Source organism: Eurypyga helias, unplaced genomic scaffold (assembly GCF_000690775.1).
Source record: "Eurypyga helias isolate BGI_N326 unplaced genomic scaffold, ASM69077v1 scaffold44397, whole genome shotgun sequence".
Classification (NCBI taxonomy): Eukaryota; Metazoa; Chordata; class Aves; order Eurypygiformes; family Eurypygidae; genus Eurypyga; species Eurypyga helias.
The window spans coordinates 1-14,485 of record NW_010264448.1 but is presented as its reverse complement, the minus strand read 5'-3'; the positions used below and the strand labels follow the sequence as shown (position 1 = coordinate 14,485).

The 14,485-nt window shown below is 38.1% G+C and overlaps 1 protein-coding gene across 1 annotated transcript; it reads right to left on the bottom strand.

The window, feature by feature from the left end:
- Positions 1-759: 759 nt before the first annotated feature.
- LOC104503992 (ubiquitin carboxyl-terminal hydrolase 32) lies at positions 760-13,515 on the bottom strand (the record flags this gene model as incomplete). The annotated part of the gene is made up of 13 exons (XM_010156390.1): positions 760-850; positions 1,432-1,616; positions 3,277-3,488; positions 4,040-4,151; positions 4,897-5,048; positions 5,645-5,819; positions 6,348-6,521; positions 7,169-7,274; positions 7,558-7,696; positions 8,308-8,382; positions 10,148-10,229; positions 10,979-11,133; positions 13,398-13,515. Coding segments are annotated over 13 exons (1,776 nt in total), but the record flags the coding sequence as incomplete, so codon positions are not given.
- Positions 13,516-14,485: the final 970 nt, after the last annotated feature.

The window sequence follows — 14,485 nt, the reverse complement described above, 5'->3', positions numbered from 1 at the left end:
GAGTTAAACCACGACAGCAACATATGCAGCCCCAAAGTTCCAGGCTTCGTCTTCAGTGTAGAAGAGAGGCATTTGTGTAAAACAATCATCAGTGTCAGTTTGGTATTTTAATAGTAAACTCTGAGAGATGAGAAATTGAAGCAGTTGGGTGAGCTTAACCACCTACCAGCGTTTTATTTCTGACCAAGCCTGGCTGTGACATCAAAACCTACAATGCTTCGTCTCCACAAGTATTTTACAACATGCACTTTACTCACCTAGCTGTAAGAAATGTTTTCTTTAAATGAGTGTATGGTGTGAATGCCTTCCAGCAAGGGTATGGAATTTTCGTTAGCATTTCTTTGTTTAGGGAAAATTCCAAGCGTGCTTCCAGGGAAAATTTCTTACTGCCCATTTTACTTCTCACTCTTCAAATGGCACAGGAACTAGCAAGGGTAGATGATTTACATCTGCAAGTTTGGTTTCATAGGAAACCCCCACATGTATGCACACAGAATATTTTAAGGGGTTAAGAGGCCTTTGGTAACCCCATGTCTGTCTCCTGATTTAAAGTTCCTGTGTCAGCAGAGCTTTTAGCTCTCCAAGTCACAAAAGCTGTTCTACAGTGAAAGTCTGCCACATGAGGGTTTCGGTTACACTGGATTCTAGATTCTTACGGTTTGGTATTAACCTCTGAAGTCTGAAACGTACCAAAGCCCCAGTACCATAAGTTACATCTCTGCTGGAGTAATCTCCTTCCTTAAATCTAAAAAGGACAATTTACCTGTACCATGGACACCAAGCACAAGAATTTCCATCCTTCTGAACTACCCTGAGGGTGAATGGATACTGATATCCCATGCTATCATCACTGAAACAGAAAAGAACGCAACATGAAACACGAGCACTCGTTCAGACTGCCAATGACCTTCTTTCACCATGCTTCCTACGTCTGCTTTAAAAAATAACCACCAACACCCACCCCCAAAATTGTAATTTTGATTAGATTAGGCTATTAAAAACAAGACTGGCCTTTACCTTGCCTAAATTTGTCAGATATGAAGTATCGGTCACTGGATGAGAACAAACCAAGCAATTTGTGTAAAGCCGATGTTTAAGTGCAGCTGGAAGGTATACTACATTGAACTACTTTCAAAAGGGTTAGAAGTTATTTTTAATTATTGCCAGTATTAAACTGCAGAACTCCAAAATGACTTCTTACAAAAACAACCGACTATGGAATCTGCAGGCAGCAAGCATCTGGGGTAAATGCACACACAATTGCTCCTAAAGTTGTTGACATTTAAAGCTTAATTATACATTAAAAGCCATATGTTCATTAAACAGAGGTATTATAAATCAAATCTGATATAGATGAAGAGTTTTAAATCTCCTAAGCCACTCTACCCCACCGTATTACATAATTCAAGCCAAAGACTGAGCCAAACTCACCAGTCTTGTGCATGATTGCTAGCTTCCTGAGGCGGGAGAGGGCTAGCAAGCCTGGAAACCTGAATCCACACTGCATCATACAGGTCTTTTTTCCGTGTATGAACTGTACAAGGAACAATTAGGGGCATTCCAAAGAGACTAGGACGATTCTTCTGAGATGAAAGAAAATATAATTCTGTCCGCATCTGCATATGTGAAATAGAAGAATGACTCATAAGTATGCATTAACTCACATTACCGAAATTACTAGGATGCTGACCTTGTTACTTATTTCAGGCTCTGCTGATTAAAATAAACCATTAGTTCTATTAAAAGTACTCCAGCATTTTTTCCCAGTATTAAATACCGTCCATTTTGATCACTGACTTGAAACAGCATGGAAACCTTTTTGTATTGTATGATATTATGGCATGCTGTTTAGGCACTAGACCACATCAACATAAATCTGTATTTCAACCACGTACAATATTTTAGATTTGATATGATGCATATTTCTTTCTTTTCCCACCAAGTGGCAATAGTGTAATGCAGACATGCACCTCATGATGCTAATACCTGTCCCCACATGACCTCTACACTAGGCAAGCTTATGTTTGCCAGAGAAAGAAAACCTTTACATCTAAAGGAGACACTACAGCCTTGTACACAACTTAGTCCAAGCAGACAAACAAACCTTCATGTTACATCTATCCGCAGTTCCTGGAGGGATTTAAGAGACATGCAGACAAGATGCCCAGGGACACGGTTTAGCAGCGGTATGAGTAGTCTTGGGTTAATGGTTGGACTTGATGACCTTAAAGGTCTTTTACAACCTAAAAGATCCTGTGATCTCCCAATTATAAGACAGTTTTAACACATCAACTTAATGACACTGCACAGCAAACAGCTACCACCTTGACTAAGTTTTATACAATTAACCCTTCCCATTGATAAGATTTTTGACAAGCATGGATTCCTGGAATATCTTCCACAAACAGCTTTTACTGGTTTCTAAGCTTTATAACTAGCAGCTTGTAATGGCTCAAAAGCATTATACCAATCACCTACGAGATTCTGCAAAATTTGAATCAAAGTAACAGTGACAACAGTGATTAGTGGCCACTACTTGAGAGAATAAAGCAAAACAGTCTCATACAAACACACAGTAAAGCAGGGTGTTAAATGGTCTCCCGGCCCACACCTATGAGGCTCTAAACATCAACACACTCTGAAGTCTGGGCACCGTGCGCGCAGAACGCGTGGCTATTTGAGGTGTTCAGTCATGCAGCTTTGTAATTTGCAGTTCAACCTAACTACAGATGCTTTTGCAAAGAGTAGTTCATGTTAACAGCATGACCCAGGAACGTACTCTGTATCTTGTGATCTACTCTAGGGGATCCTGCTCTGGCGGGAGGGGTTGGACTAGGTGATCTCTAGAGGTCCCTTCCAGCCCCTACCACTCTGTGACTCTTCACTGTTTCCATATAAGAAATAAGGCTTTTCCACGTAATGGGAAAGAAATGCATTTCTAGTAGTCCTCTAATTAGATTTTTTTTTCTGCTCAAAGAATCTGAAACGTTTACTCAGGGAGTCAGCAAATGTCCAAGTATGCATCTCAGCATTAAAGAGCTGGGAAGCATGCCAGAACTAAGGAAAGAGAAAGACACCAACATTAGACATCATGATTTGAATTTGCAGGAGTTGTGTTTCTGTAGAACCTGGCATTCACTTAAGAGGGAAATGTATTCATGCTCACTCTTCTTACGAACTAAAGATTAGTTTATCATTTGGACATTAAAAAAATCCTCACTGACTTCTCCTCAGCATGTCACAAGAACATTTATAACAAATGCAGTATCTACTAACCATTTTTCTGTGGACTGCAATTATATACCCTGTACATGGACTATCAGAAAGCAAGGGCACATGACCGTTGAGAGTCCAGTTGGCAAGGTTACGCTCTGTTCCGCATGGCACTACAGTATTTGGCATTCCGTTTGGAATTAGGGTTGGTTTAGGAAGGTCCCCATTCATCATTATGTTGGGTGCTCCGTTAGCTGATGGCCCCGTTGAGACATCTGCAGATGGACAATGACATTCTCCGTTATCTACAGAACCAGAACTGATACAAGATCTTTATTCTTTCCATTCTGTTCAATGCATTTCATTACACATCATCTACTATCCTTAAGACCAATATCTAACTTTTTATTTGCCCACAACTTCGCAAAATCAGAGCACACAAGAGCAAAGAATAACAGAGGTGTTTACAACCCATATATGAAACCACAAAACCAAAACTGAACAGTCTACTTTCAATTTTTTATGTCCTGCCTTAGAGCCAAACTGCAAGTAATAAATTTTTTTGCTTGTTTCTTGTGTCTTTAATTAAAATAAGCATGTAGCAATCATCAGACTGCAATCCTGGGTACGATCCTAAAAAAGGATCAGGCCATCAGTTGATACTGAGGCTGCACACAGCTTCTCTCTGGATCAGCACTCTGACTTACCTGTCTTTAATCCTCATTGTTTACTTATTAGACAGTAATAAGCTTTTCTTCTGAATTTCTCCAGTACATAAGCACTTTGCATTTTAAGTGAACAGGAAAAAAATGACGTTTTCTCTTACCTGTCTGCACAGGACTTGATGCTGATGTAGGGGATCCTGGAATTGGTATTTCAAACGCACACAGAAACCCACTTACTGATAACCGGACTTTCTGGTTGTCCTGGGGAAAGTTCTTCAGTAAAAAAAGGAAAATTAGTCAGACATGTATGTACTTGTACCTGTAACTCCAAACATGTTTTGTTCTTTTGAAACAGTGCATCTATCAGCTCATCATTCCCCTCCTATCTTTCTTACACCTTTCTAGAAGGAAAAAAGGGAGCCAACAAGCACACCCCTTTGCAGATGGCTGCAACAAGACCTGAGAGATATCAATGGTTCTCTAATCAGTCTGAAAGCACCTAGTGCCAAGCAGTTTTAATCCTAATTCAATCACAGCAAGAAAGTTATGTATACCCACATATACATGCACACTGTAGAGAACTAAGCCAGTCATTACTTATTCCCCCAACATCTTGCCAGTGTTGAAACTCATTACAGCACTCTAACTTGAGTTTTATTACCTCAAGATGATCTTATCCTTTTTTTACCTAAAAATATCATTGGCAATCAATTCAATTAAACTTCTGCAAGCTTCTACATCACTATCAATTTTGTTTACAAGTGGTTTATTTTGGTTCAGTTTACTTTGATTTTAAACCTATTTAAAGCAAGCCAAATTATGGTTTAAGAACAAAGTAAGAGTCCATATAGAGAGAGAAACTGAGTTTTTAATCACACATTTAGTTAAAATTATTCCATAGTTCTTGTAAGCAAAGCTTAGTGTCAAAAAGAATGAAGAAGGATGTTGATGTACACAAATAACAAACAAAAATATCAAAAGTATCTTGCAGCAATGACTAATTCTCTTTTCTTCTTACCTTTATATTGGAGCTATGCACTTCTGCAAGCAGAATCTGTTCTGGTTTTAACCCACAGAGTTCACTTAACTGTTTTTTCAAACCTGTATACTTTTCATCCATGTTCAACCTCAGGCCGTATCGAACAGGAGTAGTACCATCTAGTTTAATTACTTCAAAGGGGAAAAGAGACACACTGGTCAGCAAACCAGGAAAGTTTTAATATGATTATTTCTTTCTTATCAGGCAGTTTTCAAGGTCTGCAGACAAATGCCAGAAGCTCCTGTACTGTACAGGCAGTAGGAAATTATTTCAAAGTATGTTTTACTTTTTATCATCTGTCCTTTTGCCTATTTTCCAACAACACATGGGTTCTTCATAGCATCGTTCATGACCCATAAAGTATTTTCAAATTTGTACACTCCTCTCAGCCCTTCTTTTTGCCACAGGCAGATTTAGGACAACCTCCACAACATAAATTTTCAGTGTACAAAAAGAAAACTCTTAAAATCTCCATTTTACATTTTTGTGTATTACATCCTTTAGTCAAGACTGAAAATGGGCCACCCATGCTGTTTTTAAAGGCTTTAGTTTCATTCCAATTCAAGTTCTTGTACTGCATTATATTAAAATGCTTATGGCATTTTCAAACGTAAGTGCTAACACAAACAAAATTTGGATGTTCTATAGCTGTTGAAAATCTGTTCTATGTATACAATTTTTATTTTACCACTGACGAGTTTATAGGGAGATAAACAATACTACTCACCTGTAATTTCGAGGTGCATATAGCTATCCATCGGCAAAGGCAAGGATAAAAAATTAAAAGGGTCAAATCTAACACTTATATGTCCACAAGTTTTGCATTTTACTTGTGACTTCAGCTGCCCATGAAATAGATCTACAACAATGGATCTGTTTCTTCTCAGGTGGTTTTCCCAGGCCTAAAATGAAGTATAAAAAAAGAATATAAAGTTAGGAACTGAAGACTACTTGTTTGAACGACAGGAAGGAGGATATGCTGGCAGACCTCCAAAGTTTCATTGGCCAATGAAGTGTCATATAATTTCCATGGAACTTGTTTATCAATTTCTAATAAATAGGAAGTATTTAATTTCAACATGAGTAAAGAAAAGTTATTTCAATTAACACAGTAATCAAAGTATGACAGCACTTAAAGTACTTCTGAAAGGATCATCAGGCATCTTAAAAAATCTTGACACTGTAATTTTGAGGAGTTGTTCAAAATGATTGTGAAGTATCATCTTTATACCTTTATTATAATTAAAATTCATTTTCAGCTCAAAAGTGAAACTGCCTCCTTAAACCACAGATCTAACAAGTTCCAAAAGAAAGTACACTGAAAGAATATTACACAGTCTCACCAACAACTTAGAAGCTTAGTACTATAAGGAAAAATCCCCAAAACTATCAAATAACCAACCCCCAAACCCCAAAATTTTAACCCATACCTCTGCCGCTACTTCCCAGTCTGGCCGACCATCGCTGTCTTTCAGTTCCACATATGGCTTATCATGAACTCTGTTCAAATCCTCATGAAGACCATCCAAAAGAAAAGCCAGAAGCTCCTGCGAGTCTTGCTGTTGAAAGCCATTAAATCTTGGTGCATATTTTGCTATTGTCCACTATAAATAAATCCAGAAAGTTATTTAACATCATGTAACAAAAATTGTAACAATTAATCAAAATATTGTAGACTACATGATGTCAACAAGCACAAATTCAATTGCCAGCAGTTAAAGGTAACTGCCAATTCTTTCAGAACAAATGACCGTTCACAGGCCAACGTGTAGTTTTTGTCCCTTACAAGGGCTACAAAAGCCACATCTTATACCACAACCTCTGATTCATACCAGGTAACTCCTTTGACCTTACAACCACCAAACAGTGACTATATTCCACAGAAAGCTGCTCAAGTCCTGAGCATGAGGAGTGACGAACCCTGGCCTCCTCCAGATGTGCACCTTGCCTCTGCACGGCCCCTTCCTGAACACCTCCCCTGTATTCCTTACAGGCAAGAAAACAAATTGCATAACCAGTTTGGAGTAATGTAAGTGATGACTGACTGCCCAGGATATGGCTGCTGGCTTCACAGCCAACTTCAAACACAAGAAATACAGGCACAGGTTTCCTTCCCTTTCTCCAGGGAAAATGTGGTTTGACTCCCAGAACCATTACAATACAGGTAAGGTCAGGAAAAAGCACATTAAAAGGTTTCTGCTCTCCAAAGAAATTGCCTTCTACCCATAAGTAATGCACATCACAGACTCACCCGCAGCTTTAATGGTGCTATATTCTTCTGAGTGCCACTCCACAACTCCTGAACCAAATCCCCATAGCACTTGGCCATGTGTCCTTTCATTCCTATTGGATTTGTCCTAGAAATCAAGGTAATTAACACCATACTAAAATTTAAACAAAGTTCAAGCATGGGGATAAACAAGGAAGTGCAAAGGCTTCTTGCTGAACTGGTTTAACTCTCTCAGAAACAAGAGAGGTTGTACTTTCATGTATCTAATCTTCTGTCTGCTGTATGGCTGACAGTTCATGACACTGAACTTAAAAGGATTTCCTCATACTGTCTACTTGCTGAAAGCTGAAACTCATTTTAAAGAAATGTTACAGCATCTAAAATGCCAACGGCCTGAAACAGAAAATTACCTGTTAAGTTCATAAAGATGTCTTCCTGAGATGAAATACCGTGTTAGAGGTTGCGTATTACTGACACACTGGATACTGGAGTTCATGAAACATGTGTTACCCAGATTGCTTAATCCAGTAGCACCCTTTTCAGTAGGAACTGAGGAAAAGAAAACAATTACACCAATTCAGCAGATGGGAAAAACTCAGAATGGTCTATCAATAAATTAAGAATGTGACCTTTTCACAGTGACCAATTCAATCTAACCTGCTCCAAATTATGAGACTACAGCCAGTACAGATGCAACAGAGGACCAGCCTGTTCAAAACATCTGCTCCCTCAACTCTACCCAAGTTAGCAGAAATTGAGGTATTTTGTTGGATCTGATCCACCTCGGACATTAGTACAACCCATACAAACTATTTTCAGGTAAATAATCAGGGTACTGACATTTCTAAGTTAATACGTGAAAATCTCAACCATTCCTCACCTTAAAACAATCCAAGATAATAAACACAAAATCCAGAATTCACTATGTGCCATTTGCTACTGTGGCATCTGATCACCTACAATTTTATTTACCTATACATCCAGCCCTCCCACATTTCCAGCATCTAAGCTAATAAAACAGAAAGAACAAGCAAAGCAGCACAAGCATAAGAAAACCCTTTCCCATGTTAAGAGCACTTCTATTAAAGTGTTTCAACATAATACAGCCTCTTAAGATTTTCCAGCTCATCATAATTCAATTACTGTGCTGAAACACTCACCTTTATGTCTGTCAATTTTACTGCTGTTCGCTATGAAAGACATCTCTTCTGGCCAGCTCATGTCTTTGTTTCGAACTAGAAAGAGATATGGTATTTAAAAACTGTTACTTACTCCAGGGAGTTTATACAGCTGAAGAGGTTTAATTAAAATCCTGTAACATTTAACTGAGATTAGAAATTTGCTTATTTTTAGTTATTATTTTGCTAGTTTTCATTTCAATGCTTCTGATTACCATTATTGGAAATCATTCTAATCCTGGCATCATTCCAACCATGCCAGTAACATCTTTAGAAAGCAGTCTTGAGGTTTCTCTCCTGCTGGTTAACAACTTCTATTTAACAAAATTTTTTCAATACTTAATAAGGATCCCTCAGATTTGAACAAATCTGTTCATTTTGTGAGCAATCGATCACCAACGTTTTTTGTCGTTATGAACCAACAAGATTCAAGTGTATTTCAAAATAGGGACAAATGATATGTGTTTCAAGCAAAGGGGGACAAACAAATGCAAGCTTTCCTAAACTAGCTTTACCAGCACCCCTCTGGAGGAACCCTCAGTAAATCTCTGTCTCATGGTGACAGGAGCCTTAGAGCCACCTGCCTTAAGGAACTGAGCCAGCTGCAAAGAGGAAAAGGGAGATACTTCTCACAGGATCACTGCTCACAGCCAGCTCATCGGATAGGTGTCAAGTAGTTGGCCATAGGTAAGGCAGGTGGCATGATACAGAGAGGAAGGACAGACTGCTTCTTTTGGTGGCAGTGTTGGTTTAATTCTAGTTTGGTTATTGAAGTACGGCCGCGGGATTCCGTTTCACCTGATGTGGGAACGTGCAGTTCCTATTCCCTCTCTCTACCTATAAACTCCCATTTCTTCTCTTGTGTCTAGTGATTAATGCAGATATGCAGCAAACTGCATCAGCTGCTCTGCCTGTTTTAAATTGATTAGGTATGAGCTGAGCACAGTGGCAGAAAGGGTGACTCCATCCAGCACACCAGCCTGAGGTGCAACATAAAGCTACGCTACAGGAAACTTTGTCAGAAAGAACACAAGACCCAGGTTTCCACACAGCCTCTGTGATGTAAGGACAACACTGGAGTGCATTAAGTACGTCCGCTTCTGTTAAAAAATAAGCCCAAAAAGATCAAACTAGTGGCAAACTCAGCTGATCCGTACACCTCCCTCTGACAAAGGCTGCATTTATCTGTGACTGACAGCGCCACGTAGAGTAGTAGCACACGGCAGGAAGATGAGACACAACGGCCGTAAATCGAAACAAGACAGGTTGAGATATTCATTTCACCATGAAAGTCAAGTCAAGCAGTCAAGTCCAAAATCATTAGGTTCACTCCAGAGGTGAAAATAAAAGTAGCTTGTAATGAAAATCTTAGAAATTAAGCTGACATGAACTGAAACATGCAGTTTTCTTCACCTTTTGTGCTGCGAATGTGTTCATGCAAATATCATAACCTGAACTCTTGCAAAATTAATGAAAGAAAAATCAGATAATAAGAAAGCCTCCAATGACTCATACCACATTTGTTAAATCTCCAGTATTTCAGTTATTACTGCTGTAGGGACAGTAGATTATTTAAAGTTGTGGTATTTCGTCCTGTATTGCTTTCAGTACATATGCATATATGGAGAGAAACCTATTTACACATGCTCTTCCTACTCAAAACATTTCCAAAAATAAAATATTTGCACAGTAGGCCTATTTATTTGTGTAGATTGGGCAATTACAGAAATGGGTACTACATGCAGTTTATTAACCATATATATACACTCATATAAAACAATTTGGTTTTAGTGTGTAAATCAATTATAGTCCTTTTTTATACCTTCTATTACTAAATGCTGCTCATCTTGGATTTTAAGATATTCCAGTCTGTGATCTTCATCATCCAGCAAAGTAAGATAGTTCTGCAGAAAAAAATAATTCATATAGTTATTACCTCTGGATTTAAAATTCTCTGGGGATATTTTAATTATGAAGCAATGAAGTTAATACTGTTTTAACACTTTCTTCACAAAAATAAGAGGACTGGTTTCCTACCCATGTTAATTAAATACAGTAGTTCACTGATCTCCAGAAGCATCTAGTTCAGTGCTTAAATTTTTTGTGGTATTTCTTTAGAATGTGAGAGTTACATGCACTTTATGATTTGGAGAAATGCATTCTGGTTGTCCACTGTGATTTGTTTACGTACACATTTGAAAAAAATCCTGCATAGCTGCTGCCTGCTGCACCAGCAGCAGCCTACAGCATCACGCATGTCAATCAAAGAATTTATTTTTATTTTCATTTAAAACAGTTTCTATGGAACTTCCTATCAAGCCTTTTAGAAGGTCAACCAGTTGCCAATTTTTAAATACATCACAGGGTATTTTAATGTTTATCAGGCTACTACGAAAACAGAAGATAGGTTTTCTAGGTCATAAACACCAAAACCTAAATTTCACTACTTGGAATGCACAAAAAACTCTAGAAAATGCGAGGCAAGAGTTTTCCCACCTGGGCAGTTAGTTGCAAAGGAAACTAACGTCCACTTTTTTTTTCCCCTGTGCATGTGTATTTAGCAGTTTCTAGAAAATACTAAGACATACAGTATCCAATAGCTGATTAAAAAAACCCAAAGAAAACCCCACACAAGAAAAAAGACCAACATTACCTCACTGTTGTATAACCAGAGACGCATATCTTCTTCTTTGATACGTAGCCTCTGGGAGAGATATTCATGTATCTCTTTAATTGTCTGCATCCGACTGAAGCAGCCAGTGTAAGCCAATACTCTTTTTAAAGGAGCATTCGGTGAAGGTACATTCCCTGGATTCACAGTCATAAAGAACAGGGTAAAAGATAACATGTATACCCACAGGCCAACTGAAATCCCACCAAGGACAACTTATGCTCTATATATACCATGAGTACCTTCTGTGACAAAGTAGTACACAGTTCCACTGCCTTTGTTTATGGATAAAATAATGAGTTAGATTGAAAGCTCGTTGTTCCTAACCCTCTGAGTCAACAAACTTGGGATCACAAAGAGGATAAATTTACCTCCCTTCTTACCAAAACCTACCTAAAACCTGCTCCCCTATGACTGGACTATTATTTTTTCCCTCTTAAAGACAGAGACAATAGTAATTCTTCAAAACAAAGGACTTCAAAATTTCATGAGAATTTTCTTTTTGGGAGAATCTTATAAGTGAAAAACAAGGTCAAAATCAGACTGAAAGTTCTTGGCAGTAGCATGACTTCGCTTCATCTCTTCTATGGAGATGCATGCTGATCTGTGAAGATGATCAGCCTGGCATTTTCACAATAAAGTATTCTTAATAACTAAATTCCCCAAAACACATTCTGTGAAGATGCCTAGGATTTTTACCAGAATTTCTCAACAATCTCACGTTTGCAAAACAAATTAATTCCATCAGCTGAGATTGTTGCTCTCTTCTATAATATGAACTCATCTTTAAATAAAACATTTTCAGAAAAGGTGAGACCAACTTTACATGTTTTATTTTTTTGAGCTTCTCTGAGCTTAAACTAGAAAGTTTCCCACTCCTCCAACAGACAAGTCTGTAACTTATTAATGAAAAGCTTTTATTATACAGCCAAACCCAGCTGGGCAACTGCATTCCTTAAGTAACCAGAGAAGTGACCCTGTTCTACTTTCACTGTCAAAAGATTAAAATAAAATAAATAGTACCATATGAAAAGATGCAGTATTACATGCAATTTGACAAGAGAGTAAAACTATACTGTAATCATCTTATAAGTCAGCAAAGCATCAGTTTTGCTTCAGTGTACCAAGCAAAGTACTATTTTTAAAAGAAAACAAAAAAGCATTTTCTGAGATTAGGGATCAGAGGATTAGTTGTAAGATTACAGCAAGAAAGCATATATGAAAACTCAAAAAGATTAATAACTGATTGGACAAATAAATTAGTGCAGAGCAAAACAGTTCCAAATCAAGATCAAATTTGGCATATCAGAAGATTCTTTTTATTTGAATTTAGGCATTTTAGGATGTCCAAACAAAGCAGTTTCCATTTTATGAGGTCAAGTAGGAAAGATGAATTTGGGTAGCAGGCAGTTTCTGTAGCAGAACTTCATCAAGCAGGCAGCGACTAGCTACACGTTGTGTTTGAGATTCTACAAAGCAGTGAAAAACTGAGCATCTGCATGAGGTTTTTAAACACAGGCTAACACTAGCAAGGCTAAAGGATTTAATTTTCAGTAGTCAGGTAGGCCCATTTCTGGACGCAGGTGGATGCCTATGTGTGTACCCAAACGCCCATGCATGCGAACATCAGGTATTTTTTCCAACCTATGGTGCAAGGCAAGTATGCAATTGTGCAAACCAACTGAACACAAATCCTGCAGTGCTTTTCAGCTGAAATGTGAAGCTGCAATCTAAAGATTATTCTTAGAGCCTGTTACTGTACCATCTTTTGGTGAGCATTACCACCACAATTACAGCACATATATTTCAGTTGATGTTTACACTTTCTGCTGAACTGTCTTTCCAAACTGTAGCAAGTAACAGTCTTCACATTCCGTTAATTCAATCCCTGCCTAAAGGGTTGTAAATAATTTGGGGCACTAAAGTGTAGCTGCCCAAGTAACTCAGAACCAGCTGGCTGAACAATGAATTAATTTCTTATACCACTGTACTGTCAGATACACACACCCATCCCAACACACAGACACATGCACCTATGGCTCAAAATTAACTACCACCAGGATTAATCGAATCTGCCCTTCTTGGCCGTCTAGTTCACGCAGTGCTCATTTCTCACTTACAGCTCACCCATCTATTTGCAGTAACTACGCAACTTCCCCGACTTGACTGAAAATGCTCCCTCATGCCTCTTCATTTCAAGAGAAGATAGGAGGAAAGCCTTTAAATCTTTACCAAATGCTGATTGTGCCTTACAGTTGATTAGCTGGTGTACAAGCACAGTGGCAGCAAGCTTCTACAGCTGCAGGTCTCGCTTTCTTAGAAACTGCACGCTTGTATTCTTGCTGCATTCTTAAGTTACCTCTAGGTAAATGCTGAGGAAACATTCTCAGGCTCATCATACCCATATTCACCCAGATGTTTGACTGCTGCGTTCGAGTGGCAGGCTGCTGTCGCAGGAAGAGCAGGTAGCGAGGAAATAACTCCAGTTCAGGCACATTTGTTTTGCTGTTTCGGATCACCTAATAAAGACGTTTAAAACATACTTTAGAGATTGCTGTTCCAAATGTGCAGGAAATCCCAGTAAGAACAGGAATTAATCATTAAAGCAGATGGTTAAAAAAATAATCTATGCTCTACTAGAGACAAGAAATCCTCTGAAATTCCTATGGGGTCTCAGGCAAATATCCACAAGAAGGACAATTTACTGATTTCTAAGGACCTTTTGAAGCTTATTAGTTGCAGATTGTCAAAAGCAAACACCTTATTTAGTGGAACATAGGTTCCCCTACAACATCATGGAAAGAACATTTTTATAATTGCTGCAATATATGTGACTTCACAATGAACCTCATTAATTCTACTCTATACTTCAATACATAAGTTTCACAACTGTTGAAAATATCCTCGCCCATGCTGAGTAAGACATTTGTTCTGAACTTCATTTGAACTACAGGATTGAATTAAAACCTTCATATTTTAAGAACAGACTGAAACTTATGTTTGTTGTATTTGATACATTGACAGAAAAAGCTGTCAACATGCCTTGCAGCATTTCAGTCACCATTTCTACAGAGATTTTACTCTCTGAGTTCACCCAAATGTGGACATACATAAATAGCATGAATGTTCATTATTTTTGCGACCATATGAAACTGAAGAAAACATTCAGCTTAAGTTGTGAAAAGCAATATAATGCACTGAGGTGTCATGGTATTAATCTTAAGTTAAAGCAAAAAAAAAAAAAAAGATGACACCTGCTGGTAAGACAGAATACAGTAGTCCTTGCTGCGGGGTTGGAGACTGGCACTCTAAGCATCAGTATACATGATTGCAAGTAATCAAATGATATTAAAGAATTCAAGTGTTCAGATGACTAAATTGTAAAACATTCCTTAATCATAGACTGAAAAGCAAAGTTCATATATACACAGAATCACAGAATGTTCTGGATTGGAAAGGACCTTAAAGAAATCTGCCGTGGGCAGGGAC